Source organism: Sorex araneus, chromosome 5 (genome assembly GCF_027595985.1).
Source record: "Sorex araneus isolate mSorAra2 chromosome 5, mSorAra2.pri, whole genome shotgun sequence".
NCBI classification, from domain to species: Eukaryota; Metazoa; Chordata; class Mammalia; order Eulipotyphla; family Soricidae; genus Sorex; species Sorex araneus.
Window position 1 is genome coordinate 35,745,045 of NC_073306.1, and position 27,796 is coordinate 35,772,840.

General features: G+C 39.9%; 1 protein-coding gene across 9 annotated transcripts in view; it reads left to right on the top strand.

Annotated features, from left to right (window-relative positions):
• The window catches only part of SCMH1 (Scm polycomb group protein homolog 1), a 211,157-nt gene that overhangs the window by 96,408 nt on the left and 86,953 nt on the right, over positions 1-27,796 (top strand). For 6 of the 9 annotated variants that reach the window (XM_055138836.1, XM_055138835.1, XM_055138842.1 and 3 more), the window contains 2 exons: positions 5,753-5,987; positions 25,028-25,116. In XM_055138836.1, the coding sequence (XP_054994811.1) occupies positions 5,753-5,987; positions 25,028-25,116 (324 nt within the window). Of the gene's footprint in view, positions 1-5,752; positions 5,992-25,027; positions 25,117-27,796 lie in introns of those variants that run through there. The other 3 variants (XM_055138844.1, XM_055138841.1, XM_055138843.1) reach the window with 3 other exon arrangements.

The window sequence follows — 27,796 nt, forward strand, 5'->3', positions numbered from 1 at the left end:
AAAAAATTCACAATATATCAAAGTCCTAACGAAAAATAAACTCTAAGGCTGCTAGACAATAAAGAGAAGAAAATAACTAACAAGAAAACCAAGATGACTGTGGGTAGGGCAGTGACTAGATTCAATGCCAAAGGCACAGTCCATGAATGAAATAATAAGCTAGAACTTATTCAAATTTAAAAAAGAAATTTTCTCTATAAAAGATAACTGTCAGGAGTATGAGAAGACAAGTAACAAGACTGGGAAATATTCTTTTCAAAACATACATTGTTAAAGGACTGTTTTCCAAAATATACAAAGAATGTTCAACAATAAGGTTCAACAATAAGAAAACAACTCAGTTTAAAAATTAGCCAAAGGGGGCCGGAGCGATAGCACAGCGGGTAGGGCATTTGCCTTGCACGCGGCCAACACGGGTTCGATCCCCGGCATCCCATATGGTCCCCCAAGCACTGCCAGGAGCAATTTCTGAGTGCAAAGCCAGGAGTAACTCCTGAGCATTGCTGGGTGTGACCCAAAAAGCAAAAAAAAAAAAAATTAGCCAAAGGCCTGAAACCTCACCAATGAACAAATATAAAAAATGGCAAATTAAAATGTTTCCTACACCATATGGCACCGGGGAAGTGTAAATTAAAATGAGATGCCGTGTCCTTCTCTCCTGGAAGGGAGCATAACATGACACTTGCCAGAACCATGCCTCTGGATCCTGCCACTGGCTGTTTCACTCGGGCACCCCAGAGGGGGGCGGGTGAGACCCCTTCCCACTCCAAGGGACCCAGACCTGGCAGCCGAAAACCTCCAGAACTCAGTTGCCACCATGCTCACTGCTGCTCTCCACACATTTGGGCCAAGCCTCATCCAGTAGTGAACTTATTCCTGAACTATACGTCACAATTGCAGCTGCATGACATGTCATACCACACACCCTACCCATACGCCAAGAGTATCGCCCCACATTTGATGGGGTTCAAAGTAGGAGACAACCAATCTTAGAAGGAAATATATATTTTTTACACACACACACATATATATGTATATACATGTACATATATATATATATATATATGCACAAAAGACTCAACCTTTAACAACATGTTTGTGATCTCTTATAAAAGGGCTTAATGACCCCTGGGTGAAAAACAACAATTTTCACACTCTTGCCCCTAAGGATACTTTTTTGTAGTGTTTTCAGCGGTTTTTCATAACAAACAATACAAAATATATTATTTCGGTTCTGCTTTGGGGCAGGGATTGGGGTTCAGGATGGAAGTATCCGAAATATGGTGCTGGGAAGGTATACTGGTGATGGAATTGGTGCTTGACTATTAAATATAATTGAATGGTGTGAACTACTGTATAAAGTAAAAACAATTTTAGTGAATTTAAAATTAATAATAATAATAAAGGAAAATGAGATGCCACTATACGCTTTTTTAAATGACCAACATCTAGACCAGTGACACCACCAAACAGTCTCGCAGATGAGGAGCAACAGGCATTCTCATTTTCTGCTTGTGAGAATGCAAAATGGTACCTTAGTTTCTATGACAGTTTGGTTATTTCTTACAAAACTAAACATACCCTTGTACCTTAGGTGTTTGCAGAATAGAATAAAACTAAGTGTATACAAAACCAGGATAAGAAGGCTTCTTATGAAAACTTTACTCATAATTGTTCACACTGGATGCAACCAAGATATCCTCCATTTGTCAAATGAAATAAATTGTGGCAGACATACAATGAAATATCTTTTATTATTCAGTTCTCTGAATAAATTTTCTAACAAGCCATGAAAAGACACGAATATTATTAGTAAGTTAAGGAAGCCAATTATTCATAATAGGCTACATACAGTTTGATTATTACCATCTGACATTCTGGGAAAGATAAAACTGTGGAGACCAAAAATGTCAGTAGTTGCTAATGGGTAAGTGGGAAAGAGACAAATTAGCATAACTCAGAGGAGGTTTAGGGCAGTGAAATTATTCCATGGTATTCTTATGGTAGATTCATGTCATGATATGTTTTTTTGAAACTCCTAGAACATATACCAGTATGAACTCTGAGTTTTGAGTGGTTATCATATGTTGGTTCAGATTTATCAGTGATAACAAATGTTCCACTCTGGGGAGGCATGGTTGTAACTGGAGAGACTTTTCATGTGAGAGCAGAGGGATGTATGTGGGAAAACTACTCTCTACCTTCTTAATTTTGCTGTGAACCTAAAACTCCTCTAAGACTTTTAATTTCAAAAAGAATACTTGATAAATTCACCAATATCGGTGAATATAAGATTAGTTATGCTGAATAAAATAAACTAGACCCTTTGTATTCTGGTCACTGTATCTCTTGCGGTGCAGAAGCTTTTTAGTTTAATGTAGTCCCATTTGTTGATCTCTGTTTTTACTAGATTGCTTAGTTCCGTGTCACCTTTGAAGATACCTTTATCTTCAATATCGTGGAGGGTTTCGCCGACCTTGTCTTCAATGTACCTTATGGTTTGTGGTCTAATGTTGAGGTCTTTAATCCATTTTGATCTGACTTTTGTGCATGGTGTCAGGTCAAGGTCTAAACCCATTTTTTTGCATGTGGTTGTCCAGTTGTGCCAGCACCATTTGTTAAAGAGGCTTTCCTTGCTCCACTTCACATCTCTTGCTCCCTTATCAAAGATTAGATGGTCATACATTTGGGGTTGTGTGTAGGGATATTCCACCCTGTTCCATTGGTCTACGGCTCTGCCTTTGTTCCAGTACCATGCTGTTTTAATTGTTACTGCTTTGTAGTAAAGTTTGAGGTTGGGGATGGTGATGCCTCCCATCATCTTTTTCCCAAGAATTGTTTTAGCTATCCTTGGACGTTTGTTATTCCATATGAATTTTAGGATTGCTTGATCCATTTCTTTGAAGAATGTCATGGGTATATTTATAGGGATCGCATTGAATCTGTATAATGCTTTAGGGAGTATTGCCATTTTGACAACATTGATTCTCCCTATCCACGAGCAGGGTATATGTTTCCATTTCCTCATGTCCTCTTTGATTTCATGGAGTAGCGTTATGTAGTTTTCTTTGTAAAGGTCTTTTACTTCCTTGGTTAAGCTGATTCCGAGGTACCTGATTTTCTGGGGCACGATTGTGAATGGGATTGCTTTTTTCATGTCCCTTTCCTCTGCCTCATTGTTTGCATATATGAAGGCCATGGATTTTTGGGTATTGATTTTGTAGCCTGCAACTTTACTGTATAAGTCTATTGTTTCTAAGAGTTTCTTAGTAGAGGTTTTAGGCTTCTCTAGATATAGTATCATGTCGTCTGCAAATAGTGAGAGTTTGATTTCTTCCCTTCCTATCTGGATGCCCTTAATCTCTTTTTCTTGTCTAATAGCTATCGCAAGTACTTCCAGTACTATATTGAAGAGGAGTGGTGAGAGTGGGCATCCTTGTCTTGTGCCTGATCTCAGAGGAAAGGCCCTTAGTTTTTCCCCGTTGAGGATAATGCTTGCCATAGGCTTGTGATAGATGGCTTCGACTATCTTGAGGAAAGTTCCTCCAAACCCCATTTTGGCGAGGGTTTTCATCATGAAAGGATGTTGGATCTTGTCAAATGCTTTCTCTGCATCTATTGATATGATCATATGGTTTTTATCTTTACTTTTGTTGATATGCTGGATTATGTTGATTGATTTCCGAATGTTAAACCATCCTTGCATCCCTGGGATGAATCCCACTTGGTCGTGATGTATGATCTTTTTGATGAGTTGTTGGATCCTATTTGCTAGTATTTTGTTGAGGATCTTCGCATCGGTGTTCATCAGGGAAATTGGTCTGTAATTTTCTTTCTTAGTGGTGTCTTTGTTTGCTTTTGGTATTAGGGAGATATGTGCTTCATAGAAACTGTTTGGGAGAGTTCCTGTTTTTTCAATTTCCTGGAAAAGTTTGAGGAAAACAGGCAATAGGTCTTCTTTAAATGTTTGGAAGAATTCGCCAGTGAAACCATCTGGGCCTGGGCTTTTGTTTTTGGGGAGGTTTTTGATTACCCAGAGAGGCAAAAAAGTACAATCGAAACAACATCTGCACATGTATGTTCATCGCAGCACTGTTTACAATAGCCAGAATCTGGAAAAAACCCGAATGCCCCAGAACGGATGACTGGTTGAGCAAACTTTGGTACATCTATACAATGGAATACTATGCAGCTGTTAGAAAAAAGGAGGTCAAGAATTTTGTAGTTAAGTGGATGGGCATGAAAAGTTTCATGCTGAGTGAAATGAGTCAGAAAGAGAGAGACAGACATAGAAAGATTGCACTCATCTATGGTATATAGAATAACAGAGTGGGAGACTAACACCCAAGAACTGTAGAAATAAGTACCAGGAGGTTGACTCCATGGCTTCGAGGCTGGCCTCACGCTCCGGGGAAAGGTCAACTCAGAGAAGCGATCACCAACTACATTGTAGTCGAAGGCCATGTGGGGGAAGAGAGTTGCGGGCTGAATGAGGGCTAGAGACTGAGCACAGCGGCCACTCAACACCTTTATTGCAAACCACAACAGCTAATTAGAGAGAGAAAACAGAAGGGAATGCCTTGCCACAGTGGCAGGGTGGGGTGGGGGGGAGATGGGATTGGGGAGGGTGGGAGGGACACTGGGTTTACGGGTGGTGGAGAATGGGCACTGGTGAAGGGATGGGTTCCCGAACTTTGTATGAGGGAAATATAAGCACAAGAGTGTATAAATCTGTAACTGTACCCTCACGGTGATTCTCTAATTAAAAATAAATAAATTAAAAAAAATTGTTGAAAAAAAAAATAAAATAAACTAGACCCCCCCAAGAATATATTCTTTATCATTCTATATAAAACTAGAAAATTCAAACCCACACTAAACCAGTGTTTGGGGACAGAAGTTTGGGAGTAACCATAAGAAAACTTAGGGTGTTCATGTGATTATCTCATATCTACATTAATACATTATTAATTAATTTATTGTTAGCGGTATATAAATATGTCAAGACTTAACCAAAACATATAGTTTACCGTAGGCCCATAATAGCTTAAAACTTTCTAAGGAGAAAACTCAAAGAGCATAACCCTTGCATAGGGAGGGCCTGATTTCAATCTCTGGCACCACATGGTCTCCCAAGCACTGCAGGATGTGACCGTGACAATCCTCAGCCACGCTGGGCCCAGAAAGTACCAAAACTGAATATTGAATCATTCAGCTGGAGTGGTCATGGAGAGCCCGCTGAACACTGGTTGGCAGGCCCGTACATATTATTACTTAATTACCATATATGGTAATATATAGTTACATATTATAAATGGCAATATTGTTATACACAGTAATTAATTACTGGAATGCTCAAGAAAGGACAATTAGGATATGATACTTTAGTAGAGTATAATGATTCTGTAAAGAATTTATTATGAATATCTGTAGGAATAGGAAGTTGAGGAAGATAGGGTAAGAAAGATTTTGACTTAGGGCCATCTAAAAGACTATAGTCTATCCTTTTCTTACTGGTGTGAAACAACATTTGATTCTTCGGTGTAAAGTAAATTTTTTTCTCTTCATCTCCAATGTTTCTTCTGCCTGAAGTGCATCCTAAGTATGAGGAAATAACTCCAGGTAGTTGTCTCAGCCTAGTTGCAATCGGTTTTAGTCGAAACATAAATTTTCAGATTCCATCTTTTACTGTCCACATTGAAAATGCCATTTTCTCTTAGTCTGCCTAACCCTTGTGGCTTGTTCTCCTCAGTCCTACACACCTCCAAGCAACGAGTTCAAGATCAGCATGAAACTAGAAGCCCAGGACCCTAGGAACACCACCTCCACCTGTATTGCCACGGTAGTCGGACTGACGGGCGCTCGCCTCCGTCTTCGCCTTGATGGCAGTGACAATAAGAATGATTTCTGGAGGCTGGTCGACTCAGCTGAAATCCAGCCCATTGGGAACTGTGAAAAGAATGGGGGTATGCTGCAGCCTCCTCTGGGTGAGTAACTGCTGCTGACCACGTCCTAGCTTCTTCTCTTCCCCAACTATGTCTCCTATAATGTAAAATATCTATCTATTATCTATTTCTTTTTTTTTTATTTGGTCCATAAGGAAAGGTGCATACCAAGTGAAATGAGATGTAAAATATAGACATCTCTGGCTCTACTTTCACTGAGGGTATCCAAGATTCTCTCAATTTTTCCCCCCTAGCCCGACAACCTACCAAGAGTATCCCACCCGCATGGCAGAGCCTGGCAAGCTATCCGTGGCATATTTGATATGCCAAAAACAGTAACAACAAGTCTCACAATGGAGATGTTACTGGTGCCCGCTCGAGCAGATCGATGATCAGTAGGATGACAGTGACAGTGACAGTGACAGATCTGATATAGAAAGATGTCTTATGTTTTTAAGCTATTTCAAAATACCTAAGAGCTATTACCAATTCCTACAATAACAAAAAGTGATAGAAAAGAATTTTCTCAAATTTTCACTTGGCCTTTCAAATTTTCTTGAATCCATTATTAGGTAAAATTTTGCTTAAACTAATAGTCCCACAAGTTTTTGTTTTTCTGCTCAAGATCAGATTTATTGTTTTCTCCCTCAATATACTGAGTGATATAACCAATGTCACCAATTACAGTGAGGCTCAGTGGAGCAGAGAGAGGTGAGGTATGAGCTATGTATATTCCCCTCAGAAGACTATGCTAGATTAATTGAGCATTAGAGGATATATATTATTTGAAAAAGTTCCCCAGGTGGTTATTTAATATTTTCCCATTAAAACAATTTGTAATATAAAATTTCAAATCTCTACAGAAGTAGAATAGCTAAATGAATGGCCCAGGTATCTCTTATCTTTGTTATTTATTAGCACACAATCATATTTTATCTGTACCACTATTCATTGCCTATTATCTCCTGCCTAATTACTGAAAAATAACTCAATTTATTATTAAATATTTTGTGTGTATCTGTTATAGATAGTCCCTGTCACTGTCACTGTCATCCCACTGCTCATCAGTTTGCTCAAGCAGACACCAGTAATGTCTCCACCATGAGACTTGTTGTTACTGTCTTTAACATATCGAATACACCATGGGTAGTATGTAAATAAACTTATTATAACAATATCACATGTAGATGAACCAATTATAGTTTCTTAATATCAACAAATATTTACTCAGTGTTCAAATTTTCCCAACTGTCTCTGTCCCCTCTCTCTCTTCTCTGTCACCCTTCTTTTCTCCTTCCTTCTTCCTCCTTCAAGTTTCTTTGAATCAGGATCCAAAATGATTAATATATTGCAATTGATTTATATCTTTAAATCTCTCTTTATCTCTCTGTTTCTTATAATTTACTGTTAAAATCGTAAGTTGTTTGCTTTTAAAATTTCCAGTTATATTTTGTTGATTGTATCCCTATGGTATTGTTTACTCAGTCTTTTCTTTCCTAGAAATAGTGATTAGATCTAGAGGTTAGACTAGAGGTTTGATCAGGTTCATTTTTTTCATAAGGATATTTCATAAGGATATTTAATAGGTGGTGTTTACTTCTAATAGGAGCATATAGCCTGGTTCTCACTCATTTTACAGTGTAGTAGCCAATTACTGCTTACGTCCTAAATTCAAACAGACTTTTCAGTAAGTCAAACAAAAAATGTCAAGCTTGCAGACCATATATTCTTTGTGATTATAATTCAGTAGCCACCATAGACAATGCCTAAACAGTGACAAATTGCCATTTTGATAATGCTATGGTCTAGTAAACTTTATTTATAAAAATCGGTTGTTGACCTACTAACAATAGTTTTATGATCCTGATTTAAATGCATCAATTCAGTATGGCTACATAATGGGAAACTTAAATCTTATTTTGACCACATAAGTGGAGTATATGTATTAAATTTTCATCAGTTATTTGGTAAAAGCAGTTTACAGGCTTATTTATAACCAATCTTCAAAAAATAATGAATTAGTTTATTAGCATCCTCTAAAATACTCAGGGAGGGTTTTATTGTTGTTATTAAGTATCTAAACTCAAGGATTTATACATATTTAATGTGTTTCACTCTCTTTGCTACTAACCAGTTACTGATTCTTGGATTGTCCCATCTTTGGCCTTGTAAGAGCTTCATCAAGTTGTCTTCTGACTCTTTGTTACTTGGTAACTTTCTTGAATTTTAAAAAATTTCAAAATGTTTCAGAATCATCTTTTACTTTCCTACCCCAAATATAGAATTGCTTTTTAGGAACCTAGCCTTACTTAAGTGGATATTTTTGTTTTGTTTTATTTTGGCGCCACAGCCAGCAGTGCTCAGGGGTTCCCCAGGCTTGATGCTTGGTTGTCGGTGTGGAGGCAGAGATTGAGCTTGGCCCTCTCTTATGAAAAACCCTCTCAAAGGCACTCAGCCCTTTGAGCCTTTACAGCCCCATTGGATACTTTTTCAATAGTATTTACAAACTCTGAAAACTAGAGCTCTTGGTACTAATGGATTGGTCATTCTATCTAGTTCCTTCCGGTATAGGGAGGAAGAAATTACCTCTTAAAAATATTTCTTTAAATAATCACTATTGAACTTCCTACTGAAATTGAGATAGTATTACTTTCATCATTTCCTCTTTTTTTCTTAAATCTGTATCTCCTTGGTTCTACAACAAAACCAGATTTCCTTCATTTCTGCATATCACCACCAAAATAACTCATTTCTTTTATCTTAAATTTCAGATATTATCATCTCAGAACAACAGTACTAGCATTGCAACCACTGATGATTAATAACAGAGTTTGAATGATTCATTTTCCTTTTTTTTCTTACCATCTAGGGACGTGTACTCAAATAATGTGTTACAATGTTGTTTGGATTAGTTTTTCTCTGGGTCATAGTGCCACCAGATTGATATAAATTTAGTGTCATTTGCTTTGAGTTTTATTTTTAAAATTGTTCTTTTAAAGTTTTACTTTGTAAATATATCATTTAAAACTGAAATACGTAAAACATATTAGAGAAATTCCCTTCATCCTATACCTTTCCTCTGCCATACTTATATACTTTCTTTTCATTATATTGTCTATATTCCCTTAAAATACTTAGAAATAAATATATTTGTGTGTATATTTATTTATAATATATACTCTGAAATTTCTTACAAAAATTCTATCACAGTATACATACATACACAGAAAAGTATACATACTTTTCTCAAGTTTGCTTTTTTATGTAGCGATACATCCTACGGATAACTTCTTAGTAGTATGAAGATATCCCTCCTTCCTTTTACCACTTTGTAGTACTATATTATTCATAACCTACTTTGTGCACCACTCTTTAGAAGCATCTCTTAAAATAAAAGTTCTCAGGGATAAAGATGACCATTTAAATAAAAATATTTTTATAAATTTTCTAGAAATGTAGAGATCAAAAAAGGAAAGCCAATCAAGCCACTCATAACTCATGCATAAGCATGACAAGAAGTCAAGAACATCAACAATTTTAATTATTGCTTTATATTCCAATATAAAAATATAAAGTTAATACCCAACCTATATAAGAATAAAAACTAATCCAATGAAAACTGCAGATTGTAGGGAAAGGATAGGGGAGTGGTTCAAGGGGTGTGCATCCTGTATATTCCGATCCTGAATCTCATTCCTGGCACTGCGTGCCCAACCCCCTGGGCACCACTGGGTATGGCCAAGTGGCCCATACAAGTGCAAGGCCTGAGCACTGAAGGGCTTGAATACCACCAGAAATAGAATCCACAGCAATAAAGCCAAATAAAATAAAAGGAGAGGGAAATGGAGGCTTAGCAGTTCAAATAATTTCCAGGAAAAAAGCAACCATCCAAAGTGGAACATACTGAAAAAAAATTCAGAGCAACTGGGTTAGAATTCATTGTCTGGTGCGAACTAGAAGGGGAAAAGTGAATTTAAATGATAAAGGATTAAAATAGGAGTCCTGGTAAAATAACATTGGGGAAGAGGGAGACATAATAAGAGAATAATGGAAGCAAGGGATGAAATTTTAGAGTTATACAGAAACATAAGAGAACGGTAATCAGAAGTCAAAAAGCAGACTATTCTTCCCATCCTGTCCAAACAGGTTACTCTGCTAAAGGAACTGCATTTCACTCTGTCAACAGAAATACTCATGCCCTAGGCTGGAGACACAGTAAAGAGGTTAAGACATTTTCTTGCATGCAGTCAATCCAAGTTTTATCCCTGGTACCACATGATCCACCGAGCAGAGCTGGGAGTGACTCCAAACACAGAACCAGAAATATCCCTGAGCACTACCAAGTATGACCCAATTATCCCAATTATCTGTCTAAAATAAATATGTATGCCCCAAGTTTACTGCCCAGACAGAAATGCCTGATTTTTCTGGTTCTGGAAAGATATTTTTAAAGTATTTATTGAGGTATTGTGATTTACAGCACGGTTAATGACTTTCATGCATATACCATTTTAATACCACACTCACCACCAGGGCTCCCACTCCCCTCCACCAAGGTCAACCTCCACCCAGAGGTCCCTCCCATTCCATTCCCTGCCCCCCATAAGATCAGTTCTCTGGACCAGCTGTCTAGTTCTGTTTCCTTTGACCATTTGTTGCTCCCTTACGGTGTGCTGTTAGATCATTGAGATGAGAGATCATTCTGTGTCTATCCCCTTCCTTCTGAGGACTTCACTCATTATGATACTCTCTGGTTTCATCCATGTAGCAGCAAATTGCATGATTTGCCCCTTCTTACAGTTGTATGTAGTCCATTGTGTATGTATACCACAACTTCTTGATACATTTATTCATAATTGGCAATTTAAGTTGTTTCCATTTCTAGGCAGTAATACTAAGTACTGTGGTGAACATGAATGTGCATATATCCTTTCAAAGCAATGTTTTTGTGTTTTGAAGGGTAGATGCCAAGAAGTATTAAAAAATAGAATACTTGTTTTTTGTTTGTTTTTTCTTATTGGGTTACACCTGGTAATGCACATAGGTTACTCCTGGCTCATGCACTCAGGAATTACTCCCAGCAGTGCTTGGGGGACCATATGGGATGCTGGGAATCAAACCCGGGTCGGCTGCATGCAAGGCAAATGCCCTACCTGCTGTGCTATCAGTCCAGCCCCAATAGAAGACATTTTAAATGATTAGGTAAGAGTAATGAGTTTCCATAAAAAACTCATATGTGAAGAAAAACAGAAGATGAGAATAAAACTCTTTTAACTACTGGAACTTCTACTGCTAAAATTATCTGGAGAAAAACAATTGCACAGCAACCCAACTTGAAATAAATAGGAGTTGACAGATATTTTAAAATACCTTGATTTATAGATCTTAAAAGTTATGACAAGAAGATATAAAAATAAAATGCCCAAACTCAGAAAAAAGATTCAATAAAAACAGAACAATTTTAGTTGAAGACAAGTTTATAAGGTGTCCAAGGGGATAATAAATAAAGTGAGGAACATTGAGAAGAGAAATACAACCAAGAAAATAAAAAATATTAGAATTGACAGTTAAATGTCAGAAAGGAGGGGCTGGAGCAATAGCACAGCGGGTAGGGCGTTTGCCTTGCACTCGGCCAACCCGGGTTCAATTCCCAGCATCCCATATGGTCCCCTAGCACCACCAGGAGTAATTCCTGAGTGCAAAGCCAGGAGTAACCCCAGTGCATTGCCGGGTGTGACCCAAAAAGAAAACAAAACAAAACAAAACAAAAATGTCAGAAAGGAGCTGGTATAGAATAGTCAGCAAAGATCTGTCCTATTCAACATATCTATATGTACATTTTTAACTGGAATCCTTGATAAAATGCTATAGAAAATACTGTTCTACCAAACAGTAGAACAGAATTAGTACTTAACATTTAGTATCAGAAAACTTTTCAAGAATTAAAGACGACATGGGCTGGAGGGATAGTACGGGGCTTAGGGCTCTTGTCTTGCTGACCCAAGTTCAATCCCCAGCACCACACATGGTCTCCTGAACACGGCCACGAGGGTCCTCTGAGCCCAGAATTAGGAGTAAACTGAGCACCAGCAGGTGTGACCACTCCCCACAAAGAAAGACCATAAAACAAACAGAAGAATTAAAGAGTACCTAAATCTGTATATTGATAATTTTTCTTATTCCCAGAAAAAAATGAACTCAGATTCATCCAGAAATTCAAAGGGAAAAAAATGAGAATAAGGGCTTTATATCTGGACAAACTGTTCTTCAAGTACTGAATTCTACTAAAATGTTTTCCTGGCATGCAGGCACTCAAGAAATACTGCCACCCCAGTCTGTTCCGGAGGAGTCACTGAATGAAAACTTCAAACTAGAAAAGAAAACATAGAAGTAAATTTTAATGACCTTGGATTAGGCGATGCTTTCCTTTAAAATGGCACCTGAAATACAAACAACAGAAAAAAGGCATTTTAGATCACAGAACCACCTTCAATTAAAAAAAAATTAAAGCTTTAGAGCTTATTTTGAACCTCCTGTATGTATCTAAAATCAAAATAGATTAGTCAAAATTACATTTGGGAGGGGTATTTTTTGGAGCCACAAGTTACAGTATTCACTTAGAACTTCCTCCCGGCTCTCTCCTGGGGATCACTCTTGTGGTGCTGGGGGTTGAACACAGGTCTCAGCTCTCTGTCGGCAAACACCGAACCCACTGTACTGTCTCTAGGGACCCCAAAGTCAATGATTTTATCCTTCAAAGGACACCATCCAGAAAATGGCAATATCACACACAGTGTAAGGAGATAGGTAAATACATGGAGGCAGAAAATAGACTGGTGATTTCTTGACATTGGGATTAAGAAAAACTGGGGAGTGGCCGTCCGTAGATATCAGGGAACAGAAGGGATAGGGCTTCTTACTGGAGGACTTATGAAAATTCCCTAAAATTACAAGGGACTTTTCCTAACACTAAAACCATCAAATAGGGGCTGCAGCGATAGTACATCTGGGAGGGTATTTGCCTTGCACACGGCCAACCCGAGTACAATCCCTGGCATCCCATATGGTTCTCCAAGCACTGCCAGGAGTAATTCCTGAATGCAGAACCAGGAGTAACCCCTGAGCATCACTGGGTGTGACCCAAAAAGCAAAATAAATAAGTAAATAAATAAAACCACCAAAAAAAAAAAGGTAAAGTTTATGAGTTTATAACTCAATAAAACTTTTTTTACTATTAATATATTATTCAATAAATGGTGATTGGGGAAACTGGATATCCATGTGCAAAAGGATGAGGGTGGAGGGGCTGGAGCAATAGCACAGTGGGTAGGGCGTTTGCCTTGCATGCGGCCAACCCAGGTTCGAATCCCAGCATCCCATACGGTCCCCCGAGCACCGCCAGGAGTAATTCCTGAGTGCATGAGCCAGGAGTAACCCCTGTGCATCGCCAGGTGTGACCCAAAAAACAAAAACAAAAACAAAACAACAATAACAACAATAAAAGAATGAGGTTGGAGCGTAATTTTTTACTTAATACACTAACAGACTCACATTGATTCAAAGTTTAATTATAGGAGTTAAAGCAATAAAGCCCTTAGAGAAAAACATAGGGAAAACTTCAAGATACTGAATTAGGCAGTTATTATCTGGTTGTGACACGAAAAGCACAGGCAGCAAAAGTTCTGGAGGTGGGTGGTGGTAATGGTGGTACAGTAAGGTGAATGGGTACATTCCAGTTCTGGGATCACCTGGACCCCAACTGGGGAAGTGTGATTCCTTTATTTTACTTAATGGAATTCCCTTTTTTATTTCTTTTTTTTTGTCTTTTTTTTTTAAAAATTTTTTTTATTAGTTTATTTTTAATTAGAGAGTCATCGTGAGGGTACAGTTACAGATCCATACATTTTTGTGCTCATGCTTCCCCCATACAAAGTTCAATAACCCATCCCTTCACCAGTGCCCATTCTCCACCACCCGTAAACCCAACATCCCTCCCCCCCTCCCCAGACCCGTCTCCCCCCACCCCACCCTGCCACTATGGCAGGGAATTCCCTTTTGTTTTCTCTCTCTGATTACTTTTTTTATTTCTTAAATTAAGGTACTCTGCTTCATTATTAAAAAATAAAAATTATGTGAATGTACTTATTGTTTCTTACTTTGAGGAAGGAGCAGGGGAATGTGTGTATGTACTCATAAACATATTAAATTTAAAATTATTACACATATTTAATTTTATGAAACATATGTAGGATAAACCAAAAAAAATTTTTTTGAAATCACCTAATGTGAATATCTGGGAAAAGAGTAGAAAGTCAATTCTCTAAAGGAATGAGAGTAAGGCTTCTCTGAGAATAATACTCTTTGATTTTCTTTGACTTTTGAATTATTTTTTGCTTAATAAAATTAAACAAAAATGTAAGCCAAGAACTTTTTAAGATTGATTATAAATAGAAGCAAGCTGAGATGAGTACCAAATGAGTATAGTCACATTAGAAAGAGAATTAGCAAAATGACTTGGACACAAAATCTACACAGTGTACTCTTTTTTTTTTCTTTTTTGGGTCACACCTGGTGATGATACTCAGGGGTTACTCCTGGTTCTGCACTCAGGAATTAGTCCTAGCAGTGCTCAGGGGACCATATGGTATACCAGGGATTGAACCAGGGTCAGCCACATGCAAGGCAAATGCCCTGCCTGCTGTACCATCACTCTGGCCCCTTCACAGTATAATGGGTCATAAAATATATATATACATATATATATGGATCTGTAATAAAATCCTGACTTTTTCTTGGTAGTTATATCTTTACTATAATAATCAAATCCTTTTGCATGCATTGAAGCTTGAACATTGAGTAAACAGATACAAATATGCAAGAAGACGAAGAAATTCCCTGCAGTATGGGATTTGTATTTAAGGTATCTACATGACCTTTTGACTTTCACATGTAACTTTATTTTTGAGTTATGTGCATATATATACATTTACATTTTAAAGTTAAGAGGTCATGCAGATACTTCTAATTCAAATTGTATATGAATATCCATTTACTCATTGCTCACCCCACACTCTTCTGTTGAAAAGGTGTAGGAAAAATGATACCTCAGAGGCGCCTGTAGCATGAACACTCCTTGATTTGGGCTTCAAAATCCCAATGGCCACTAAAGGAAATCATGGCCCCTTAGAGAAATGGCTAATCAGAAGAGAAAAACTATAAGGTAAACCTGGAACATTATATTATGTAAAAAGCAATGAAGTTTCAAAGTATGATGACATATCAAAAGAGCATAGGAGCCAGTTTAAAGGGACTCTCAGTAGCCAAATTTGGAACAACTTGAGTATCAAATAAAATAATAAAAATGAAAGAACAATGGCAATAACATCTGTAGGTGCCTAGTGTCCCACAAGTAAAAGATATTTTAAGTTGCAGGAATATCTTCTTTATGGAATTCCAGCTAACAAGAAGGGATTATATAAAATGACCATTTTGCAACTATTTTGATTTATTCAGGTGAGGACAGTTAATGCTAAAGCCGTTGGGTAGAAAGACTCATTGGTGAATAGGGTACTCACAAAGTCCCAGAGTTTCTCCTCACTGATTCCTCATTAATTATGGGGGGAAAAGGGGTGAGATTTATAATGATGAAATCTGTCTTTTACCAAACTATCAATTTAATATCATCAGTGGTTAGACAAGCTGACATTGTGCGTCTCTTGGAGTAATTCAGTGGGAAGTATTCACCTCACCTTGGAGTGTTTTGGGTTTTTTTGTCAAATTGTTCAGCATTAATGTAATAGTAAGGAAAGAATGGAATGGGGGGGGCATTCTGGGGCATCCTGTAAAACAGCCCAGACCCTTCTAAAGTATCAATTTAATGAAAAAGAAATGACAACAAAATTATCTCGACTAAAGGAGATTAACTGAACTTGATAACCAAAGGCAATATGTGATTCCTGGTTTGATCCTGTATTTAAAGAGTTAAATAGTCATGAAGTATATTTTAGGGACAATGGAGAATATGTTTACATTTCTTGGGAATGATAAGTTTTAAAGGGGAATATTCTTTTATCAGGACAAATATACTACCTTATTTAGATCGAAGTATGATGTCTTTGATAATTGCACATTTCAGGAGGAAAAGTGTATATATAGATGGAAGACAAATGTGGCAAAAATTTTTTAGTGTTGAATCTAAGTGAAGGATGCATAGTTGTTCATGTACTGTTTCTGCTACTTTTCTCTGGTTTAAAGTTTTTCTAAATTAATTTTAATATATTATATAATTATACATATATGTGTGTGTTCATGTTCTTCAGGCCTCCTCTGGACCTCTCCCCAGAGTTTCTGAGTCAGAATCTCTAGGAAATGGGGCTTGGGATTCTGCATGGCAAAATGACCCTCCCGAGACTTTAAAAGTGGCTTTGTGAGTGGAGAAGCATTGCTCTACAAGAGCATTCTTTTCCATTAAAATGTTTTGCAGGACTTGTGTGAATGTGTGTGCATCTGAGTGTTCTGACCGCAGAGGAACCCTCGTAGAAAACTCGAAGGGCAATTATTGAAAAGTCAGATGATTCTATTGTGTTATTCAAGACTGAGTTCTCGACTTCCACTGGACCACTAGTACTCGGATGTAGCTGTCAGAATCATCTAAGGAGCTCTGAAGAGTTTGTGTCTAAGCCTTGCTTTACATCACTTAAGTCAGAAGCCTTTTGTACGGGTAGTGCTAATGTGTCTGTGGGATGGGAGTACACCTGGCCATGCTCAGGGAACAAATCTGGGCCTCCTGCCTGTTCTCCTGCAGTGAGCTGTCTATCTGGCCAGGATTGACGTGTTTTTTTTTTTTTAACATTCCCCAGAGGGTTCCAGTTTCCAAGTTTGAGAGTCCCTTATCCAGAACAAGAACGGGTCTCTAGTGAAACCTTGCGTCAGGATCCAAGGACTGATCGCCTGCTCCATAAGGTTACTCATATGCTCTCATATAAAAACAGTAAATTGACTTGAGAGGAACCTTTGTATGTTCCTGCCACCAATCAATCTTTTCCTTCCTGACTAGATCCCAGGGCTGACAGTAAAAAGAGAAAAAAAAAATTGAAGATACCTATCTTCCTGGCCACAGACATTTGAACCCTACATTATAGAAATTTGTAGTGAATGAAACAAAATTTTAGAGGCAACTTTTATTGTGGTGGCCTCAATTCTGATTTTACAAAGATAATTTAGAGAAAATTCAATGAACTCTCCTCTCTTGCAGAAAGGGGCAATGCTCGAACTGGTATAACCAGTACCTATATCAAGTTTAGTCTCAACCCTCACCCCAGTTCCATTAATCTAAATTAACTTGCATTTGAGTGCGCATGTCCAGCAGGAGGCGCTGAGAGGGCTGCGAGCGCCATCAGAGGCCCTGCCTGCTTCCCCCTACAGTCAGACTGAGGGTCCACCGCCTCCTTGGGGATGACTTCCTTCCAGTGCCTCTTTTCATTTCTCTCATTCTTGGGGTACCCGATCTCCGTGGAAGCTCTGCTCTTAGGCATTGCTCTCATCTGACACAAACAAAGATAAGGGAAGGCAAGTGAGGTACTCAGGATTGGATAGTGAGGCTTTGGGATGTGTGAATAGTACGTGTGTACTCAGGCACACATGCTGATGTATATGCAGATATCTGTGTATATGAAGAGCATCCCTGTGGGAAAGTATGAGCTGGGAATATCAAGGGTTCGCCTTGATGTAGAGCTTAATAGCCTCACGACACTTGGAATTGTTCTGTAGGATAACAGCGGGCTAGGAAATGTGGTTCCTGGTGTAATTGCTATTCTGCAACCTGCCACCAGAGGGCAAGGACCGTGGTTCCTTTCTAGGCCGCTGACCTTCATTTAAGTCCAGAGCTTCATGTCATTTTAAGCAGTTGGCTCCTCATTATCCAATAATCTTTAGTCTTGGGAGCACTTAAAAGCTCTTTATAACTGGTTCTTCATAAATATTTTTAAAAGAAATCTTGAGTAACACAGAACACTTGGCAGCATGCCTGGGTTTAGACTTAAGTAGAACAGCTTTGTAATGTGTGTTCAGTTACTTCCTCATTTAATTATGTGGCCTGCTACTAAGGCTTTTTACTTTTTTGGGGGGGTCACACCAGGCGATGCACAGAGGTTACTCCTGGCTCATGCACTCAGGAATTACTCCTAGCAGTGCTCGGGGGGACCATATGGGATGCTGGGAGTTGAACCCGGGTCGGCCGAGTGCAAGGCAAACGCCCTACCTGCTGTGCTATCGCTCCAGCCCCCAAGGCTCTTTACTTTTGACTTTTAACCTTGAGCTTCAGTGGCCTTGCCTGAATGATTATTATTAAACTCTTCCAGGCCTGATTTCCATGAGAGCTAACTGGGATTCCACGAGACAGCATCTATTAACTGCTGGAACTCATTCAATAGAGTTTCTCTTTTCACCCATTGTTCAGTAAAATTCTAATGAAACTTAGATTTCATTTGGAAAAGATAGGTACTTTGCAAAGAATAAGGCGAGAGGAATCAGTCGTCAATAAGAACTAAGAGAAAAACGAGGATGCAGATTTAAGACTCTTGGGTAGTCTTGGAATGCCTCTGTGGGGAGATGAGGTCCCTCAAGCTGTAAGAGGTCAGAGGAAAGAGAAAGTGTTCGAAGCCGAGCTCATACTCGGTAATGTTTGCGGCACAGGAAGGAGGAGGGTGCAGGGGAATGATAGTAAGTGAGTCAGGAGAAGAAAGCACGTGTTAGATCAGAGGTTTTCAAGCTTATTTGGTCTACCACCTCCTTTTCAGGGAAAAAAAAAAATCACTCAGTGTCCCACCTGGAAATCGGCCTTCTTAGAAAGAACGTACCAAAGGGGCCTCTCCCCATGTCCATGCCACTGCCCACCTTGGGACACACTGGACTAGATCATGCTTTAAAAGTTTAGATTTTGTGTTTTAAAATATAAACATAAATATTGATGTAGTGTATATATTTGTTTTTCATCTGTCTTTCTCTTTTTTTTTTAATTGAATCACTGTAAGATACAGTTACAAAGCTTTTACATTTGACTTTCGGTCATACAATGATCAAACACCCATCCCGTCACCAGTGTGCACATTTTCCGCCACCAAAATCCCCAGTATCTGCACCCCCCAAGCCCCACCCTTTCCCTGCCTGTGTGTCAGACAATTTCTATAATACTCTCTTGCTACTGTGATTATATTCAATATTTCAACACCAGTCCCACCATTATTATTTGGAATTTTCCCACCACCACTCAAACCAGCCAAAAAAGGCAATGCTAGACCATTTATTTTGTATTTTTTTTTTATGAATAGCATAAGATGTCGAGCAGCCACGAGAGTGGCCATGCGCTCTGGAAATTCTAAAATTTTAGGTAATTAGGGCCTGGAGAGATCTCTGCAGCAAGCTGCTTGGTTCTGAGATTCTTTTGTATGTCTCTGGATCATGGCCATTAAGGAACTTTAATAGTTGCCGGAGGCAGTTCATGGGCATCATTTCAGAGTCCCATCAGGGCTGGGGGGATGAGAAGGGCCAGCCTATTCCCTATCTCGTGAGCCTTGGCGTTTGCCGTTACTGCTCCCACACACCTGGGCTTATCATTGGGTTCTGGAAGATGGTGGCTGCAGAATTCCTAGGGGACAGGCAGAGGGACAGCACCTGCTCCTCTCTGGAGTAGCCCGGTCAAGTCAGCCTGGGGCAAAGTCCAGAGGCATCTCTGCAGCAAGCTGCTTGGTTCCAATATTCTTTTGTGTGTCCTGGTGTATATTTTAAAGATGGATTTGCCACCTGGTTGCTCTGTGGAGGTTGATAGGAGGGCAAGTGACAGAGTCTGGTTAGAAGCCTGCTGTGACCTGGCAGAGCTAGACAGCTGCGGTAGAGTTGTAGGTGAGATAGGCAGGTTGGCCATGCTCTCTGCCGAGCTGAGAGCACTGGCAGCAAATTGAAGTTTGGTGCAGAAGCTGAGTGAAGGTCCCGGTGTCCGTTTTCCATGTACTGATTTTGGAATATGTTGGCTCCCCCCAGCGGAGATGTAGACTAAGCCTGGCAATAGGAGCATGAAGCTTGGTGCAGAGGTTTGGACCAGAGACAGATATTGACGGTCTCCATTTGGCAGGAAGGATGAGCGCCAAGAAGGAGGCAACAGCAGCCAAGTACCGGGGAAGTGCCGGTCTTGGCCCAGGCTTCTGCCCCCTCTGCTCTTTCCTTTGCAAGCCCCCAGACCATTGCTTAATCTCACCCTCCAATTACTGTTTTCTTCCTTCACGAATTTCTGCCCCCACCAATTCTTTTTTACCAAGAGAGACAGTATGGTAGAGACTGAGTGATGAAATATTTGAAAATATTCATTTTTATGATTAGTAACAAAACCTCTGGAGACAAGACAAGCTGGGTTTTGATCCAACCTCTGCTATTTAATTAGACCAAGCATCCGAGGATATGTTTTATTTCCCTAAGCTAGAATCTTTTCATCGGTATTAATACTAGCCAACGTTTATCTAACACTTACTATACACCAGGTAGTGTTTTGAGTCCATCATATCTATTAACCGGTTTTAATTAATTTTTTAAAAGATTTTTTTTATTGAATCACTGTGAGATAGACCCTTACAAAACTGTTCATGATTAGGTTTTAGTCATATAGTATTCTAACACCCATCCCTTCACAGTGTGCATTTCCCAGCACCAGTGTCCCCAGGTTCCCTCCCATAACCCCCCCTCCCAGCCTGCCTCGAACTTCCCCCCACCCTCTCTCTCCCCCACACTCCCCTCCTCTCAGGCATTGTGGTTCTCAGTACAGATACTGAAAGGTTATCAGGAATGTCCCTTTACCTCCTTTTAACTCTCAGTTCTTGTCCAGCATGATCATTTCCAACTGTTATTGTCATACTGGTCCCTTCTCTATCATACCCACCCTTCGCCCCACACATAGTTGTGGTAGATACCAACTATCTACCAGTCGTCCTAGCCCCTGTTTTCCCTGACCTTGGATTGTTTTAATTATTTTTCAAGGGACACCCACCCAGTGGTGCTCAGGGCTTACTCCTGACTCTGTGCTCAGGGATTAAACTCAGACTGGCCACCTGCAAGGCAAGGCCCTACCCACTGTACTGTCTCTTCAGCCCCAACCTATTTTAATTCTTATCTTAAACCATTCTGTGTTTGTTACTATCTTTGCATCCCTTGTTTTTGAAGAAATGAAAGCCAGCAAGAGATTTTATAATGTATAAAACATTTACACAAATTTATAAAACATTTATACACCCAGTAAGAGACAGAGCTAGATTTGATTCAAGTCATTCTGACTCCAGTGCTACTTTTCTTATAAATAATTCATAAAGTTGTCATAGTAATTAAATGAGATGACCTTACTTAACTTGCTTTCCCCATGGAGCCCAGCACATAATATGTGCATAAGTGTTTACTCCGGAGGGTAGTGAAGGGTACCACAGGAGGTGGCCTGGGGCTCTTGGCCAGCACTACACAAGCAACATACATAACCATAAATACATTTCTTAACCTTATTGGGCTTCAGGTTGTCCTCTGCAATATAAAAATATTTCATTTGTATTTGGAGAGGTTGTTCCACATAACTTTAGTGATTGCTTTTTATAACATTTCTGCACTGCCCTACTCTTGATGAAACTTGGTAGGAGTTTCATCAAGATAATATTTAAGAATTAATGAAAATAATATTTAAGAATTAGGGAGCTGGAGTGATAGTACAGCAGGTTAGGCACTTGCCTTGCATGTGGCTGACCCAGTTTCAATTCTCGGCATCCCATATGGTCTCCAAAGCACCTACAGAAGGAATTCGTAAGCGCAGAGCAGAAATAACCCCTGAGCATTGCCAGGGATATCCCAAAAAACAAATAACAAAAAAGAACCACGACGTATATTGCAGGACCATCATGTATGAGACTTCATCTCTCTTATTTCCTTTTAGGACCTTGGATGAGCTACTTTAAGTTTCTGTTTTATCATCTACAGCTAGGGATAATAATACATACCTCATAGTATTATTCCAAATATTTAGTAGAAATTATATGTAAATTATTTTCTATGTGACAGATGCTAAATATTCACTATTACAGTGATAAGTTCCCAGACTTGAAAGAATTTTTTTAGATACCCTCAAGTTCTATACAAAATAGAAACCACTCAGCAGTTCATTCCTAAAATATGAAATTGGGAATTGCATAGCAAGGTGCTTAGTTTTTGGGAATCGAGCAGGGTTCTGAATTTTCTTGGTATGACGTCTCTCCTTCTGAAATCCTTCCTGCATAGGAGGGTGAAGGAAGAATTTCTTTAGGAATGCCTTTCTTTGTTTTATCCATATGTATAGTAAACCATTCCAGGAAAATCTGGTCTCAGTTTGGGCTTATTTGCCTAATCAAAGGAGAGTTATTCAACCTGAGTGCCCAAGAACAGACCAATGGATAAAGAAATTATGGCACATCTACACAATGCAATACTATGCAGCTGTTAGGAAAAATGAAGTCATAAAATGTGCCTATCAATGGAGAGTACCATGCTGAGTGAAGTGAGTCAGAAGGAGAGGAACAGATATAGAATTACTGTATTCATTTGTGGTATATGAACTTTAAGTGTATGGGGGATAGGTAAGATAGAGAAGGACAAGTATGACAATAATAGCTGGAAATGACCGTGCTAGACAAGAACTGAGTATAAAAGTAGGTACAGGGGGCTGGAGCGATAGCACATCGGGTAGGGCTTTTGCCTTGCACACAGCCGACCTGGGTTCAATTCCCAACATCCCATACAGTCCCCTGTACACCACGAGGAGTAATTCTTGAGTGCAGAGCCAGGAGTAACCCCTGTGCACTGCCAGGTGTGACCCAAAAAGAAAAAAAAGTAGGTACAGGGATATTCCTGATAACTTTTCAAATCGGTATCGCAAAGCACAATGCACAATGCCAGAGAGGGCGGGGGAGGAGAGAGAGAGAGAGAGAGAGAGAGAGAGAGGAGAGAGAGAGAGAGGGAGGGAGGGAGAGAGAGAGAGAGAGAGAGAGAGAGAGAGAGAGAGAGAGAGAGAGAGAGGAAAGTGAAGTGCTTGCCATAGAGGCAGACTGGAGGTGAGGGGGGTCATGGGAGGGGAACTGGGGACACTGGTGCTTGGAAATGTATACTGGTGGAGGGATGGGTGTTGGAAAACTATACAACTGAAACCTAATCATGAACAGCTTTGTGATTCAATAAAAATAAATAAATAAAGTGATTTCCTGACTCACAGAACAGGCCCGAACTTTTAGAGAGGAACTTAATTTGTTTACCATGATCAGATGCAGAGTAATAGTCAAGACTTCTTTGGCACCGTGTATAAAAGACACTCCTGCCGCATTCGGTGGGGAAAGGGAGGTGGCAGGAAATACTGGCTCCTAAAACATAGATGCCTGAGGGCTGACATTGTTTCTGGACACAGGGTCCCAGTTTGGAATCTTTTGTTTTTCTGTTTTTGAGCCACTGCAGGGGGTGCTCAGGGGCTACTCCAGCTCTGTTCTTGGGGTCTCTCCGGCTGCTGCTCTGGGGTGGTGCATTGTGGCTGCTGAACTCAGCCCTGTGAACTGTCTTCTCTGGTCCGCTGATCCAGAGATACTATATGGCGTTATTTTCCATTCCATAGCCAGACAGCATACTATTCCAGGCCTTGCCATCAAGTCACAAAGAATTAGAGCGATTTCTTTTTCTCCAAAAGGAACTGAACACCTCGGCAAGTTAAAAGGAAATGATAAATAACAGTTTCAAGATTAAGTTACAAACATGTCCACATTGCTGTCATCATTCACTGATACTCAGACTCCCAATAAATCTTCTGACTTTGATAAGCGTGAGTCCACCAGCATTCCTGCCGAAGGTTGAAATGAAATAGAATAATTCTTTATTTCCATTTTCTTCTCTTGTCTCACACCTTCCCCCTTAATTATGACTGTTAATTTGTTCATTCCAGAAACTGATTCTTATTTTTCCACTTTACCTGTACATTGAGGTTTAGTGTAGCGGCTAAGAGTATGACCTCAAAAGTCAGACTGCCTCAGTTTTGTCATTTTTTTGTCAATTTTTGTCATTTCCTGACTTTGAAATCTTAAGAATTTACTTCATGCTTCTTTTATTATCTATGACATGAAACTAGTATCTGCCTCGTTGATTGTTTGCCACACCGTATCTGTAAAATCAGATGTCATTATTGTTATTTCCTGCCCCACATCTTCATTGCAACCTATCCGTTCATTAGCCAGGGCTGGGCAGGCTGAAGTAAATCAGGACGCAGACTGTCAAAAGCAAACAAAATTTTGTTATCTCAGGATAGAGTTGAAGCCAGATTGAAGGCACTCTCACTGCAAGACAACACCAGTAACAATCTTATTTTTACAGCGAATTGGCACTTTCCCCTTGATGATGACTTCTTGAACGACAGTGGACAATTGGCCTCTCAAAGCTTCATTTATACATTTGGAAAATGGATAGTGTAGAGAGGATTCTCACTTTCACCTTCACCATTGCCTGATCCTTAGTTCTTAGAATAAAAATAAACATCGAAACAATGTTTGGTACTCTATGTGTATGTGTCTGCATGAGAGAATGAGAGAAAGGGAAATAGTTACATTGTGATAATCCAATAAGATTTACTTTTATATTATGCTTATCAGCTCATATATCTGGTTCTTCTTAAGAGATAATCTTACTGTCTAATTTCTAAGCATTTCTAAATCCTATCTCACATCTACTTTGGGTCTCCAAGCAAAGTTTATAGGCATTTGGTAATCCTTGTCTTGGAGCCAGGAAACTTGGTTGGGGCTCTGATACTCTCCTTCCCTTGCAACATTACGGTGGACACGGGCAAGTTACATTCCCTATTTTGTGCCTCATTTTTGTCATCCGAAGAGGCATTTCTTCTATGTAACCTTTACGTCCTCTCCTAACAGTCTATGATTCCATAACTATCACAGCATAGGTTGTGGCAGGAGTAGCTGGATTCCCGAGGGAACACTTTCTGTCACCATTCCCTTTGAACATATTTTTTTATCTGTTGCCCATTATGTTTGCTGCAGGATTTCGGCTGAATGCCTCTTCTTGGCCCATGTTCCTTTTGAAGACGCTAAATGGAGCAGAGATGGCTCCCATCAGAATTTTTCACAAGGTATGGTGTCCCTCAGATATCACCAACTTCAAACTGCTTAAGATCAAATGCCTACATTCTTTTCGTTATTGAGCCTCTGATATGCACATTATATTTATGAACCGAGGATACTTTCTCAGAAACTAGTTTAGCAGAAGAAAATTTTAGTACCTTAGTTATTTCAGGGGAATAATAGGATATTTCTTTGATTCCTGGTTTTGGGGGCTCCTCTCTCTGCCAATAATAAGCTACATATTTTTTCACCTCTATAAGGTAGGATTCTCTCTACCTTAGGGAGTTATACAATTAAAATGTATTTATTAGTAAAACATGAAAATGCTATGTATGAGGAAGGTATTCTTATGATATGTTGTGGTGTTTCAGACAACCAGAATTCTTAAGCAGAAAAGGGAAGATGACTAATTTCAGTGTCTACAGTGTGTTTGGGACTTATATACATTACTTCATTTAATACTCACTGTAAACATTAGGAAATAAGATCTTTATTTCTACTTACTAGTTAGGGAAACAAATCCTTTTTGAATGAAGATACCCCATGGCTAGTAAGAGTGAGAACAGTGATCCACCACCTGAAGCAGTCAAGTCTCTTCTCAGCTGAATGCTTTAATGAGTGAGGTTAAAGCTATTAAACAGGAGATAGAATTAGAGTTGCCTATGCAAATTTTTAAGTCTAAACTCTGAGAGCACGTTAGCTCTCAGAATATAATGTAAGCACGGAGCCATAGTACAGTGAGGAGGGTGTTTGGCTTGTACTCAGCCAACCTGGGTTCAATCTCCGGCATCCAATGTAATTCCCCAAGCACCACTAGGAGTAATTCCTGAGTGCAGAGCCAGGATTAACCCCTGAACATGGTTGGGTGCAATCCGAAATGAAAATTAAAAAAAAAAAAAAAGAATATAATATAGTGGACAACTTAAAAACCCTTTCACTACAAAAGTCTCCAAATTCCAGCAAATATGTTTTATGTTTGCTGAGCTTGCTAGTAATTAAGATCTTCAAAAGCCAAAGCGAAAAGGAGAATCCAGACTGTTAGTTAAGTCTGGGTACTGAATATGCAGGCACCTTACTAGACTTAGCCAGTCTTATTTTCCAAAGATTTTTTTTGTATTACTTTTCATTTTCCAAGGGACTGGGGGCTCCCAAACAGTGCTCAGGCCATTCCCAGCAATGCTTAGTCAGTAGTTCTGAAAGTTTTAATGCTAGGGCCTTGCAGAGCTGGGGTCACTAGAGCCAAATAGAGAATCAGGGAGTGCCAGGGATAGAAATGGGGTTCTTTTGCATACGAAGAATGCACCCCTGAGCCCTGTACTTTCTTTCTAGCTCCAAGAATCTTGCCTTAGTTTGGAGGGAGGCCACACTCAACAGTGCCCAGGGCCTGCTCCTTACTCTGTGCTCAAAGATCATTCCTGGCGGGGCTCAGGAAATAGTATATTGTGCCAGTGGCTCAACCCAGGTCGACTGCATGCAAGGCAAGCACGTTAGCCCCTCTACTGTTCCTCTGGCCAAAGGATCTTGTCTTTCAACAACGATAATAGCACAGAAGTTGATGTCCTGGGCCTATGCAAGGCAAGGAAGTGCACCTGAGACCATAGCATCAAAAACCAGATCAGCTCCTTTCTTCTGTATTCTTCAGTGAAAATAGTGTCGCATTGATAGGGTCAACTCTGCTGCGGCCCTGGCTTGGGCAACAGTGGAACCTCACTGAACGTATCTTCCCCATGGGAGTCAGGGTGAAGAGACGGTACCCATCTTCTCTGGGAACTCTAATAAGGAGATATTTCTCGGGTGCCTGAATAGAGGAAAATGAAGACGTCTTGAGATTTACAACCTAAGTGTCATAAAAGTCCCAAGTGAAGTAGTACTGAGGATGAGCACTCCATCCAGAGCTGCAAAGCCTTCAGAAACTCGCAGAACCAGTGGAGCATGATGAGACATCAGTAGCTGCAGCAAACAGTACAGTTTATAACCCCAGAACTTCTAGGTATTAGAAACAACAGGAGTCAGGGCAATAGTACAGTGGTAAGACACTTGCCTTGCACCTGGCCAACCTGGGTTCAATCCCCAGCTCCCTATCTCCCCAAGTCCCTCCAGGAATGATCCTTGAGCACATAGCCAGTAAGCCCTGAGCACCACTGAGTGTGGCCAAAAACCTAAAAATACTACCCCCCTCCCCGAGATTATAAACAGAGTATTGGAAAAAGTAATTATAGAATGAAATTATAGAATGAAAAGAAGTGATGGGGGGGGGGTGGCGGGGACTCCCAAGCAGTGCTCAGAGGCCCAGGGGTAGTCAGCCAACCTGGCCAGCTGTTCAATGCTAGAACCCAGGGATGTGGTGCTAGCTGGGCCCTGCAGTGGCGGGGACCGCCAAGTCACACCAGTGGTGCCGAGGCTTCTGGGCCTCCAGGGCTCCCCAGCAGTACGCTGAGAGGCCATGTGGTTCTGGGGCCCCAACATGGGCCAGGCACATGCTCGAAGTGTCCCCTGGCCCCTGGAAGATCTCCAATCCCTGAAAAGAAGGGATTTTTTTTTCATGAGAAAAGTTCAAAACCCTGTTATTGACCCATTTTGCTTTTGTTTTGGGGCCACCCCAGTGGCAGCTCAGGGTTTACTCCTGGCTCTGTGCTCAGGGATCACTCCTGGTGGGAGCTCAGGGGGCCATATGGGGTAGCGGGGATC